This window comes from Mesocricetus auratus, unplaced genomic scaffold, assembly GCF_017639785.1.
Source record: "Mesocricetus auratus isolate SY011 unplaced genomic scaffold, BCM_Maur_2.0 Super-Scaffold_100004, whole genome shotgun sequence".
Lineage (NCBI taxonomy): Eukaryota > Metazoa > Chordata > Mammalia > Rodentia > Cricetidae > Mesocricetus > Mesocricetus auratus.
The window spans coordinates 73,287,559-73,302,218 of record NW_024429189.1 but is presented as its reverse complement, the minus strand read 5'-3'; the positions used below and the strand labels follow the sequence as shown (position 1 = coordinate 73,302,218).

General features: G+C 36.4%; 1 protein-coding gene across 13 annotated transcripts in view; it reads right to left on the bottom strand.

Moving 5' to 3' along the window:
• Positions 1 to 14,660, bottom strand: part of Dcdc1 (doublecortin domain containing 1) — a 414,546-nt gene that overhangs the window by 260,500 nt on the left and 139,386 nt on the right. For all 13 annotated transcript variants that reach the window (XR_005877304.1, XM_040745964.1, XM_040745975.1 and 10 more), the window contains one exon: positions 8,394 to 8,486. Coding sequence is in view for 12 of the 13 variants with exons in the window: in XM_040745964.1 (XP_040601898.1) it covers positions 8,394 to 8,486 (93 nt within the window). In the remaining variant the exon portion in view is untranslated. The remainder of the gene's footprint in view (positions 1 to 8,393; positions 8,487 to 14,660) is intronic.

Sequence of the window (14,660 nt, the reverse complement as noted above, 5' to 3'; positions counted from 1 at the left end):
GAAAAAAAATTAAAAAGAATAATTGACTATGTTTAAACAACTCAAAGAGGACATGGATATACTCAGAACAAAAAAAAAGATGAATAAAATAAGGAAGTCAATACAAATATGAAAATATAATTAAATAAAGAATTATGTAAGAATAGTCAAACTGAAATGATATTAGAAATAAAAACTCAATAAACTAAATAAAATCCTCAGTGGAAACCCACATCAACAGAATGGGTCAAGTGGAAAACAGGCTGAAAGACTAGGTAGAGAGATTGGGTCAGTCAGTAAAGGCCAATGGTAAAGTTACAACACACAAGCTGATGGTAAGACCCTATTGATAAAGACAACATGGAGGAATAATGCTAACTGGCTTGTTGAGTTAGAGTCTTTATGCAATCCATGACCATCTGCTTACGGGTGGTACCACCTACAGTGGGCTGGGCCTTCCCACATCAAACATTGCTCAGAGAAAATGCCCCCACAGACTTGCCTACAGATCAATCTTAATAGAGAAAACTCTTAACTGAGGTTCCCTCTTCCCAGATGACCCTTGCTTGTATTAAATTGACCAAAAAACAAACAAACAAATAAAAAACCCTATCCAGCTCATGTGGCAATCTCTAGTTGTATCTGTTTTGTTTTTCTTCTGAAAATTACATAATTTTGTTCTTTATGGATGAATAAAATTCTACTGGCTATATATATTTTTCTCTTGTCTGTTCCTCTGTTAATGGACACTTACATTGGTTCTGTAACTTAGATGTCATGACTACTCCTGCAATAATCATTGATATGAAAGTGTCTCTGACTTGATGGCTTAGATTTCTTTGAACAAGTGACATAGCTGGCTTGTATGGCAGTTATATTTCAGTTGCTTTGACGAGCCTCCATATTGATTTCCACAATGGTGGATTGTTTTGCAATCCCATCAGGAATGTTTAACCCTTCCATTTTCTTTTCAATTTCATCAACATTTGTTTTTATTTGCTTTCTTCTTAAAATGTTTTAAATTAACATAGCATTATATCACTCTCTCCCCTCCCTTTTCTCCTCCATCCTCTCCCAACTACCCTCCTCCAAATCCCTCCTACTTCCTCTCTAAATAAAAAGTTAATAGACTCTTTTTATTTGTCTATTATTGTTATATATCTAGGTGCATACATATATATGTGTTTATATGTGTGTACATGTATATATACATACATGCATGCATACATACATATATCCTATTGAATGCATTCCTGTTGATGGTGTGCATAAGGTTTCAGTGCTGACCACTCTATTAGAAAACCAATATTAGGAATTAGCAGAGAGACTACATTAATAGCTCCTACCTGATGATAAGGTTGATGACTACTTTATGTGACATCCTAGAACCTTCATCCTGTGACTGATGGAAGCAGAGACAGATACCCACAGCTAAACACTGAACTGACTGCCTGGAATCCAGTGACAGAGATGGAGGAGTGGTGAGCAAGGCGGTCAAGACCATGCTGGTGAAACCCACAAAGACAGCTGACTGGACAGGGGGAGCTCTTGAACCCCAGACTGATGACTAAGAGGCCAACAGGGGACTGATCCAGACTCCATGAATGTAGTGTCATTGAGGAGGCCTCAGAAATCTCTGGGGCCTTGGGTAGTAGACTAGTGTTCACCATGGCATACAAATGAACTTTGGGAGCCCATTCCACATGGAGGGATGCTCTCTCTGCCTGGATACATGGGGAAGGGCCTAGGTCCTGCCCTGGATGAAATGACAGACTCTTGGAGATCCCCCCCAAGGAGGGCCTCACCCTTCCTGGGGAAGGATGTGGGTACTGGGCTGGGAGTGGGGGGGTGGGGCTGGTGGAAGGAGAAGGGAGGAGCTGGGATTGACATTTGAAGCATGCATGTTTCTAATTTAAATAAAAACATACTTAATTAAAAAAAAAGAAAACCAATATTAGGGCTCATCCCTGAGACAAACTAATTTACCCCCTTCCAGCAGTCATAGTTTCCTGCAGTTCTTTGTCTAGGGTAGGACCCCCACAAATTTCCCTCTTCCAAGTTAACATGCCTATTAATATTGATATTGCTGCTGTCTTGTTTATGCAGCCATTTCTAGAAGAGACTGTTTCACTGCAGACTCCCTGGTATCCCAACTCTTACAATCTTTCTTTCTCCTCTTCTCTAATGTTCTCTGAGCCACAGATGCAGGAGCTCTGATGTAAATGTATCCACTGGGTCTGGGATCCCCACAACCTGTTGACTTACACATCAATATCAGATTCCTTCAAGTTATAAACCTTTTCCAAAGTCTTTACATAGCAAGCCAATGGATCTAGGTTTCCCAACCTGTGAGTCTTAACTCATGGGTGTCAAATTACCCTGTCACAGAGGTCACATATCAGATATCCTATATCATATATTTACATTACAATTCATAACAGTAGCAAAATTACAGTTATGAAGTATCAATGAAAATAATTTTATGGTTGGGGTCAACATAACATGAGAAACTGTACTGAAGTGTTGCAGCATTAGGAAGGTTGAGAGCCACAGAGTTAGATAGATGTGCTGTGAGAAGTAAAGTTTGATCAGAGAATAGCAGAAATGAACAAGAGAAAGAGGCAGGTCTTTCTCACAGGTGTACTCATGGTGTCAGATTCCCCACGTGATGTGATTGGTAAATGAAGAAGTAGCAGGTGGCACTGCTCAGCACCACCTAAGAGTCACAGAACACTCCCAATCACTGGTCTTTGTCACTGGTGCAAATGCCAGTACTGGAGTAGAAGCTTGTCTTTCAACTTTGGTCACAGTCTAGGAAAGACATTGAAGAGGGCCACTAATAACCGGAAGCTAATACATATAAGTGAATAATATATAATATATATTTTGTGTTAATAAGTTAACAGTATATAATATATACCTGTGTTAAGTCACTGGGATTTAGGTTTGGACATTTTTCCCAAAAGTTAATTAATATATTATTTTCTATTAAATATTTTCAACCATGTATAGCTCATTAGTAATGGACACCTCTTAGTGACAGTGAATGTCTGTGACAATTCCTATTCAGTAATCATAAATAAGCCCTCATGGCCAACTAAAGAACCTTGGAAACAGGTTTAAAAATCACAGGTATATGAGGTAGTGGAGAGAGTTTTAAACAATAATGAGAGGGGTCTCAATAGAGGAAAATAGAAAAAATAATGTAAAAAGAAGACCTGAAAAGGACAATGGTTAGGGAAAATAACAAAAGAAGAAAGAAAACGAAGACAGTATTGTTCTTAAACTAAAAGTCCCATGGGAGAATCCTCTAAAGTCATTCTAGAATAGATTTCTGCACTACACACAACACAGTTAGCTCTATTAAATTGTGACCTAAAAAACTCTAAACAATCCAATGCAAGACAGTGCTTCTACTTTACCTTGTTCATGATATTTTATCCTACACAGGTATTATATCCTCAAAGTGTTAGATGATACCAACCTACATACCTAAGCCAAACACCAAACATTCCAGGTGGCCTGCTCTTCCAGTTGTTTGATGAAGCAAGGCCCCTAAACAAAAGGGCTCTCTGTAAAGTACATCAGCTCTCTGAATCCATTCCCAAGATTATGTGATTTGGGAAAATATGATTTTATGTAGCATCTAATGTTTGTATCATGTAATGTACTTTTCTGGCAAATACTAGTATCTTCAGTTTGATGTACTTCACCACATGATAGAGCAAGACATTAGCCCAAAACCAAAGGGAAAAGAAGGAAGATCCCAGACTTTGATTTAGGACATTTTTATGCATGAGTGGTTTTACTGTCACAATGCATACCCTTTAACTGATAAGAGATTCCATGTGACATCAAAAATTAACCAACCATGCAGTTGCTGATGTCATTTGCTCTCTAAAGAGCTATTGGTTAAAGTCTTAAATTTTTCATTGGGGATAAAGTCTTTGTCCTTTCAAATGTTTCTCCATTACTTTTTTACTGCTTCCACTGGAGTATTTGTCAATGTGTGTGAGCCACGATGACACAAATTATTAGTTGTTTTCTTAATTCAAAACTAAAATGTTATATAGCTGAGAAAAGACTAAATTACATCTTAAACAAAGGAGAGAATTGGTTAAGAATCCTGCTGATGATGTTTTGATAATACTTCCATTCAGTTCTGCTCAAATTTTGTTATTTTACATATTCATATGGCCTTTTATCTCCAAAGTGCTATGTTATGTTTTGTTCTCAGTTATTATGATAACATGTTGCCCTTAAAGACAAATAAATACATGAACTAATTCACACCAAATTCAGGCAGATGATACAATATTATTGAATTATTTGACATAATATGATCCTTTTCCAAATCAAAGATATTGTTAAAAGGAGAAAACTGTTCTCTAAAAAATTCTTTATCATAAATCTTTTTCTCCCTGCAAATCCTTTTTTCTCTCTACAAAAGCAATCTGAATGGGGGTAAAAGAATACAAAACTTGACCTTTTGTGATCCCAGCATTAATGGGTCTGTTCATAATTCAATCTATGTGTGTGTGTGAGCATCCATGTGGAAACATAGAAGCCTGAGAGACATAAAACCTTTCCCTTTAAACATTATCTGACCTATCAGTCCCATTCACAAAAGAAGGCTTATGCATGCATATGCTGAAAAAGCGCACCATCTCATTGTGCAGCAGAAAGCCTACTCGTTCCACTCCTCATGCTCCATGGCAATGGAGCACGGAAGTGACACTTGTACAGAATTTGGGAGTGTAACAAATGAACAGAAGGTACCAAACAAGAATGAAATAGTCTGCTGAGGAAACAAACCAAACCTCTAAAATAAGGCAAGTGTGCTCATTGCATGGATTTTTATGTAAAGTGGAGCGATGTTGGACCACATCTCTATGATGTATGCATTCAATTCTTGAATTCAATTATGTTCTCAAGATGACTTGTAATCAGGACAACCTATTAAGGTCTTTATAATTTTTTATAGATCTTACATATTAAAGCTGTCTATTTGTGAAATACACATTGTTAAATATTGCCTGTCTGCTGCCAGGAACAAGTCTAAAGAACTCCTGGTTTTCGTAGTGGCTTCAGCTGTTGGGCTGAGTTCTCTATGGCTTTGAATCCACCCATGTTATTGAGAACTCCAGAGCACTTTGCACAAAACCACCATTTGAAGTCATCAAACAGAACAGTTGTTACTATTCTTGAAATATAGTCTTCAAAGAATACAGGATGGTCTCAAAGCAAGGAAAGCCTGCCAACCCCAATCCAACTTTATAGACAAGTGTGGTGACTCAAACTTGTAAATACTTGGGAGGCTGAGGCAGGATGATTGACATGAATTTAAGACCTCTGTGAAGTACATAGTGAGTTCCAAGCCAGCCTGGAGTTACAGTATGAGAAAGAATGGAGGGGCACTGGCAAGATGGTCCAGCAGACAAAAAGCATTTGCCACCAAGCCTCACAATCAGCACTTGATCGCCAGGACCTACATAGTGAAAACTTACAAGTTGTCATCTGACTTCCACTTGTGCACAAGCAATAGCCCTCCCGAACAGCAAACATATATATAAATATATACATGGAAGCAATGGCTAGCAATGTTTCAAATACACATCGACAGCTTTGACAAACTTTCCTTGTTTCCATAATGGGATGGGTGCTTCTTCCAAATCTTCCTGTCATGCATATTTAATCCAGTGTTGGTATCTACTTTTCAGACAACCTGGAATAACATACTTTTAAACTGACAATAATGAATTACAAATTTGCAAAGAACTTTAACATATACTTGTATCAAAGTATCCTTTGTAATATATGTAAAATTACTACTTCCAGTTTTGTTGGAATGAAACTATGTTGAATGAAAACCCATTTTAAAAGAAAAGTTCAGGCAGCAGAACAAGAGATAAACCTGAGATTTTATGACATTTAATTGTGATTTAAAAATAGTCATAGAATTTTATATTTGTAGAAACAAAAGCTGTGGTGCTGTGACTGTGGCTCAGTGGTGGAGCACTTGCCTGGGGTGCACAAAGCCCAGCATCATCAAAAAAGAAAGCTTAGAAAAAATCCAAGTAATTTTCCTTAAGTTTTCTCACTTCCCTTTTCCATTAGTATTTCACTTCTCTAAATGTGTAAGAGCTACGAGCTAAAATTTGACTTCACTTTTGCTAACCTGAACACTGGAATATACACATCTAAACCAATAGGATCACTTTCCAAGAAATCATTTAGCAATTACCCATGTGTTCAATTTTTCAAACAACAACAACAATAAAACAGTTTTGAGTTACACCTGATAAATTAAATATGCAACTAATTGAAGTTGTACTGGAAGAACATTAAAGCAAACAGTGTTAGACAAATACAAAATTACTAATAGAAATGCCAATATGCGTGTGTGAAAATATCACAATGAAACCCACTACTTTTATAATTAACAAATTAAGCTAATAAAAGCAATATCAAATAAACATAAAATTATGATGCCTTTGAGTAATTTTACATAAACTAGCAAAGGCAAGACTAAAGAGATGGATCAGTTGGGGAAGCACTTGTCATGCAGGCAGGACAATCTAAGTATGGATCTACAGTCAAGTCAGGTGTGGTAGTGTGCATCTGTAATCTCAACTCTCCTCCAGGGAGGCAAGGTGGAGGAAGTGAACCCCCAGAATCATGCAGGATAGCTGATATACACAGTAGCAAACAATGAAGACTATTCTCAAGCAAGGTGGAAGGTGGGGACCACTGCTGAAGGTTATTCCTCTAACTTCCACACACATGTCATAGACATATATATCATTCACACCTACAACCATGCACACACATACAGTGATTAAACACATAAGTCAAAGGGCAAACATAATTATAGCTAAGAAAACAATCTGTCAACAGTCTCTCCAACTCTGTTTAAACATGTAAAATATGTAGAAGAGTATCTTAGTTAGGGTTTCTATTGCTGTGATGAAACACATGACCAAAAAGCAAGTTGGGGAGGAAAGGGTTTCTTTGACTTACACTTTCAGATCATAGTCTATCATTGTAGGAAGTCAGGACAGGAACTCAAGCAGGACTGGAAACTGGAGGCAGGAGCTGATGCAGAGGCCATGGAGGGGAGCTGCTAACTTGCTGGTTCCCCTGGTTTGCTTAGCCTACTTTCTTATAGAACCACCAGCCCAGGGATGGAACCACCCACCATGGGCTGGGCACTCCCACATTGATCACTAGCTGATAAAATGCCTTACAGCTAGATTTCATGGCGGCATTTCCTCAACGGAGGCTCCTTCCTCTCTGTTGTCTCTAGCTTGTGTCAAGTTGACATATAAAACCACTCAGTACAAGGAAGAATTGTTTTCAATTTATAGTTAGCAACCTAGTCATTTGCCTTATAACTATTCAGTGGAAAGAGTCAAAAACTATAGCTTAAATCTATACAGTTGTTACTCATTGCATTTTAGGAAATAGTCACATTTATGTTTTATAAAATATTCCTTACAGAGTATTCTAAACAATGCTTACAATGTCATCTTTAATACTGCATATATATATGTCTGTAACCATGCAGAAAATTTGATCATGTTATGAAATATATTGTCAGAAATGATGATACAGTCATTAAGATTAAAATAATACTAAAACCTTAAACTTTGGATAGATTACTTTGACCAATGTTCAAATTAGTCAAATTTATACAGAAAGTTTATTCTTTAAATGTATACATTATCTTACATTTTAAGTTGGTTATGAATTTATTTTTCACAGAGCAAATCCATGCCCACTCCTCTCAAAGATTAAATACTTTTACATTCCAGGAAGCAACATGAAAATCATTTTCCTTCTTTGTCTGGCACCAATTTTGTGTTATTATTTCATTTATGGAATACGCTGTCAACTTCCCAGCATGGGTTTTGGAGAGGAGGTCTGATTTAATAGTTCTTCATTACAATATTGCCGGCAGAATCTGATGATTAGCCCTCTTAGGCTTGACATTTGTAAACTACTGCTTTCCCTTGATAGACGATAACTTCGTTAGCATTTCTAAAATTCAGAGCAATGATTCTTTCCTTAGATGTTAGTTAATAAAAGCAAAATTTAGAGTTATCAAAAATTTGAAGGCTCTTTCACACTTCCCAATGCAGGATGTTTCAAACCTGATTTTCAAGTAGTATGTAATAACTTGTAAATTTTCTGGGGAAACAGTCATGATTTTTCAGAAAATTGTGATTGATTTGTTCTTTCAGGCATACATTATCTTTCAGGGTGCCTACACCAATAAAATAATTACCAGTTTTGAACAGCCTTTTTCCCTGCTCTCAGAATATAAGAATTAACAAGAGTTGATTTACTATAATATTAATTTCAAAATCACTGCACATTTTCATTTTGATATCATTAGCAAAATAATTCCTTACATCTTCTCTTGACTTCTTGTATTCCTCTGGTGTCATGGAAAGAATGGCCTTTGCTGTTATCTTGGCTTTCTGTTCATTCAGGACCAAGTCCAACTAAAAGGTACAAATAATCAACATGAATCTTTGCCAATTAGCAGCAACAATTCAAACAACTAATTTTTTTATTAAAGTTGATGTACTTACATGAAGAAAACTTTATTTAGATTAAGTAAAGAGGTGATTTTTTAATAGTTAAAACACTTAACATACTGAGTTTTTTTTAACTTTCTTTTTAAAATATACAACCTGGTAGGGAGGGAAATTCCTTAGTTGATATTGCCAATTAATCAATTAGACATAGGTTAAAATTGTTTAAAGAATTTTAAAATGAATTTACAACTTTTAAAATTAGGTTGAACTCTTCTATCAAAAAATTTTTAATGTAGGGAAGATAATAAGGTGGCTGCCACTATGTCAGAATAGAAGTCAAGGAGCACAACAAAAGCACAACAAACAATTCATTCATACACTCCACTGTGCTAAAATTATTTCCAATATTTTATAACAGAAGCCGGTGTCTCTACACAGCTTGGCAGTTACCTCCAACTGGCTCCATTCATACAGTCACAGCAAACTCTTCTCCTACTATTTCCAGCCCTTGAGTTATAAAATTATGAATTTGATTCATTTCATATTCTTATAAATAATTGTATTGAAATCAAATACTATTTTCATCAAAGGGAGAAATTAACTCACAAAATTAAGATTCATTCAACAGGGTGACACCATTAGAAAAAAAACAGAACAAGAGTTTGATAAGGAGTCCTCTGAAGTCAAATATTTAACAACTTCATTTTTTGAGATAGTGCCTCATGTAGCTATAGCTAGTCTGGAACTCACTTTGCAGACCAGGCTGGCCTCAAACTCACAGAGATTTCCCTGCCTCCTGAGCATTGGAATTAAAGCCGGGTGCTACCAGGACTGGCTCTCCTCCTCCCACCGCTGGAATACTTAACAATTCTTAAGTGATGAATCTAAGCTAATAATAAACAGTGAAGACAGGTTTTTTTTCAGTTTTTTATGTGTTCATGTTTCTATCATATGTAAGTTTTCTCAAGCATATGCCTAACAAATCATGTTTGGCAACATGAATCATTAACTCCCCATGCCTAAGGATCTATAACTCCTATACTGGATATAAACATGAAACATAGGTTCAACATGCCCTCTTCAGTCTAGCCATTGAGATATATTCAAGAATTACCAAGCTGTGAACACTTTATCCAATGATTGGTGATGCAGCTAAGTCCACAATTATCTGATTGAGCAGAGAGGAGTGGTCCAGGAATCTTAAGGCTATCTGATGCTCACCTAAATAAGGAGTTGATGAATGTTTCTCTAAAGGACTTGTTAGCAGGTTAGACAGAGAGACAGAGAGACAAAGAGAGAGACAGAGAGAGAGACAGAGAGAGAGAGCATTCAGAGCAGCCTGCTTTAAGGGAAGTAGAATGAACAGAAACAGAGGAGGAATGAAACTCTTTGGTACCATGCAGAGAGGTAGGAGTCTAATGAGGTTCCCAGGGCCATGACATTTGCAACAGCAGGAAAGTAACTTTCCCAAAGGTGAGATTCTTTTCTCCTTACAGCATTATAGTTGTGAAGTAAATCACCTCATTTTCAATATCCAACTTCAAATAAACACTGTACAAATAAATCTATTCATGCAGAGGAAACATACCAACATCATTAAATTAAACATAGCGTAATGCCAGATAGGGTGCATTTGATAAAATGTGAGAATGAGCATATGGGATTTTTACTGGAAACAGAGAAGCCATTCCAAGAGAAGTATGTTTTAATTTAACCATTTAAAGGAAATTATTAAAGAGCTAAATGGAGAGAGTAAAATTTCACCTGAGGTATTGCTGATAATGTAATGCTAATGGCATTTCTCTCAAAACCCAAGATATGACAATAATAGTTAGATTCTTCTCTCCTGCCACTGTTGATGAGACTACTCTATTTCTTCATTAAGATAAACAATAAAATAAAAAACTAGATGCCACCAATTTGCTGCCTTCTCTCAAATATGTAAAATAACTTGTTAATTAAGTTAAAATATATGGGACTTTTTCCTAATAAAGAAGACAGGATCTTCAAAAGTTGGAAAACAGAAACAATACTAAAATTATGTATAACTGGAAAAATCCCTGTCAAATAGAGTAAGGGGAAGCTCATCATGTTATAAGCACATAAATATAGGGGAAATTTCTCATATATTCATTGTACAATTCAGAATGTAACAAATTAATAGGAATGCACATTTTCCCAGGGTTTGTTGCTAAAATTTGAAATAAATAACAAAGCCATCCACTTGTAACCAGGCAAGGCTGGGCTCTTTCTGAGCTGGTGAGAACCAGTAGGAACAATCAAGAGTCTAGAGAACAGAGGACGAAAGGGAGAAAAGCTAATGGAAATGGTTTAAGGAAAAAGCCAGGTTAAATAAACAGGAAATCAAAACAAGATAAAATCATAGAAGGCATTTGAAGAATTAAGATCATATTCTATAAGGGGTCTGGAGATAGATGTTGGTTGAGAGTGCTTGCTTAGCATGAATTGGGCCCTGTGTGCAATCCCCAGTGATTTAAAAGAAAACAGAATAAGAAGAAGGAAAGGGTTCCTTAAAAATATGCCTGAGACAATAGAATCCAGTAAAATGATTTCCGTTATCTTTGGCTTTTCAGGGTATATTTTATTTACAACACTATGGGTTCAGATATCATTCCAGCACTAAAGACCTAAAAGTAACAGTTTAGTGATACAGAATTTGATATAAAACGTGGACTTTCTAATTGAAAACACTCTTAATTTTTGAAGGATTCTTCAAATGCCTGCAGGGCTCATGGAGCTCTCTTATGGACACCCTCCAATGGAAAGCAGGCTAAAGACCTCCTAGACAAATGTAACCTAAACAGTAGTGATCTTGTCTCCTAAACATCACTAATGGCTGACTGCCTTTCTGCAATATGCCTCTTAAGTATTCGGAAGTATGTTTACTAAAATCATAAAGATCCTGGAAAATTTTTGACATGATAGATAAAATGCATTTTACAAAAGAAATTAACTCTAAAACCGTCATTCTAGATTTAAATTATTAATACCAGTAGAAAAAAACACAATAATTCAAAGAAGCTGATATGTTCTCTCTACCTAATTCATGCTGACATTCCAGATAAGTTCCACCCAAAGGTAGAAAAGCCTATTAATGCAACTAAACTCTCATGTTCCTAAACTGTGGTTTTCCACATGGCTTTTGTATTTCAAAAGAGAAACTAAAGATCAAGGATGAAGTATACAATATGTGTTGTGTAGAACACTCTTAATAAACCAGCATGCTCCTGTAAGAAGACTGAACTCATCTAAGGTTTTCATCAGTAAATATTGATCCACTGCTACATTATTTGATCCATAGTTTACATGCGGATCAATATAGGCAATACGGTTTAGCATAAACAATAAGATAACCACCCTTCATATATATTGACAAGCTTCCCAATGGTCTGTTAATATACAAAAGACTGGGACAAATTACTTATTTATATATACAAAACATGGTTATAAAGGACAGCTGCAGGTATTTTTTTTGGAAAGTGCATTTTAATAAGGTCCTATTCAGTTATAGAACAAATGGGGAAAAATAGTTTGCACTACAGAGTTTAGCGCAGGAGCTCTGTCCTTTTCTAACCACGAAATCAATCATTTGTCCAGACTGTGGGAGTCAGAGGTAGTTACTGAAAAGACTCCGTATATAAACAAGTCAATAACTCATTGTGTGTTATTGTTGAGCTGAAGAAGTCGGCTTTCAAAAAGCTGGCCCTGCTTCTCCCGGAATGAATGTCACTGTATTCAGGGGCTGGGAGAGCCTTTGTTTCTAGCCATTGCTGGCTGCCATTTATGTATGGGAACAGGAGGTGGCTGCAGGAAGAGCAAGGGAAGATACTATTCCCTAACGTGATGTCCAAGTCAAATTCTCAGTGTTGTCAGCCTAAATAGTTTGTTTCTGAAAGTGGACAATGAGACCAATAAATAACGGCCACAGAAAAATATTTGGCAAAAGAGTTGAGAGACAAATGAATCTGCAGCATCTTAAAAGATGGATCCAGACGATTCTGTAGATTTCCTACTTGTCAACAGAGATAAATCTGACATTCAGGAAATGGTTTGAAGAGTTCAAATGCACAAAATCAAACTGATGAACAGGTCAGCATGTCAAAGGAATTCTATCTGTTCTTGCTGTAAATAGAAAGGTTGATTCTTGAGACAATCAAATGGAGTTTTCAAAGGGTCTGTGTAGGGGGGCACACTCGTGTGCATGCTTGTGCACACTCACACATTCACTTGCTTCTTTATCTGTAAAGAGAAGGTATATTCAGTAGGTATCAGATTTTGGAGAGAGTAATAAAACTCGTTTAAGAAGTGATGCTGACACTTGCAATAAGGAAATTCCAATGATCTTTGATTTAAGATTAAAGGTCCTTTATAGTTCAAAATGAACTGAATTCAAAATATATAAATACTGTCAGAATTGTATTTATTTCATCTTGATGGTTGTTAAGTAGCTACCATTTAGTCAAAGATAAAATACTATGAAGAAGCACAAGAGCCAGCTTTCAGATTTATAGTTAATTTGGGTATATAACAAATGTAAGCATATCTATTTAATAAATGGTCCTTATATATTATATTATATTATATTATATTATATTATATTAATGTGTCTGATATCATCAGACAAAACCCCTTTTAGGTCAACTCTCTTTTCAAAAGATTTTTATTCATTTATTTTGGTATGGAGTTGGTGGGACCATGACATGACTTGCACATGAAGGTCAGAGGACAACTTGCAGGAGTCACCTCTCTCTTTCCATCATGTGTGCCCCAGGGAATGAACCCAAGCTATCAGGAGGTGCCATAACCCATGGAGCCATCTCTACAGCTTCCTCTTTGCTTTTAACTAGATGAAGCTGTAGGTGTAAGCAAGGAGGGAACGCAGGAAATTAACTGAATCTCATCAGTCTCACGCACACACTTGATTTAGAAAATCATGTCAGATAATGCCATCTATCTCCACCATGCAACAGAATGTAACAGACCTTCCCGAGACACAAACAAGTTAGTATCAAAGCACAGGGTGGTTAACAGGACAGTGTTAAAAAATTCTTAGAATGGGATAGATAATCATGGATATGTAACTTATAAACTAAAACCACTTAAGATTGGAGTGTTTAGAGATGGAGGACCCATAAATGTGAGAAGAAGAAAAAATGGTAACAGGGACTATTGTTATTAATAATATTATTTAGTAATTGTATAATGAAGTTAGCTCTACATAAAGTTAATAAAGTGGCTAGACATAGCTTTGGGAGGAAGAAGTCTAGCTGAGACTCAGGAATAAGCCAGGATGAGCAGACAGTCAGAGCAGACAGGACTGGATGTCATTACAGATGCTTCACAGAGACTGAGAAGGGACAAACACTTGTGTGAACCCATTCTTAACCTACTTCTCAATTCAGATGTAAGAGAGAGGGTTACATGTCAAGTGCCCAGTACTATAATGAGGAAAAGCTGGAGAACTCTATCTTTAGCTCTCTAGTGTCTCAACACCGTGCTCTCAAGGCCATCTAAGCTTAATTCAGTTCCAATGCTCTCAAAACCACCTAAGTTTAATTCAGTTCCAGTCTGAGTGCTCTCAATCCTGACCTAACCCCACTTCTGATAGCACAGTCTCAACAAAGTCTTCTTGTGCAGAAAATTTTAAATACCACTTTTCATCTTAAGGAAGGGGAGAAATTCAATTCAAAACTGGCCATGACACAAATTCATTCAGAGACTCTGGGAAACAGTGACAATTATTCCAGCCCAGGCTTCTATAGAATAGCCTCCTTCCCTATCCTTCCAGTTTTTTTTAAGGAAAACCTTTTTTCTACAGTGTAACTCCTAGAGGACAACTTGTCTGAAGAGAGAATTTATAAGCCAAGCCATCATAATATTTGATAACCAGCAGATACATAATCATTTTAAATCAGTAATGTTTGTTACAGTTTATACAAAAACATATAAAAGACAATTCTCCATGATACTTTACACTAAGCTGATTTGGCAATTGTAAATTTAAAAAACCCTTCTCTCTTTTTGTAAGCAACAGTAAGTTCTACCTCTCCCAAATTCTGTAAGGAATGTAGCACAGGCTTGACCCTGACTCTGTAACCACGTTCTAATTTTTCGTCC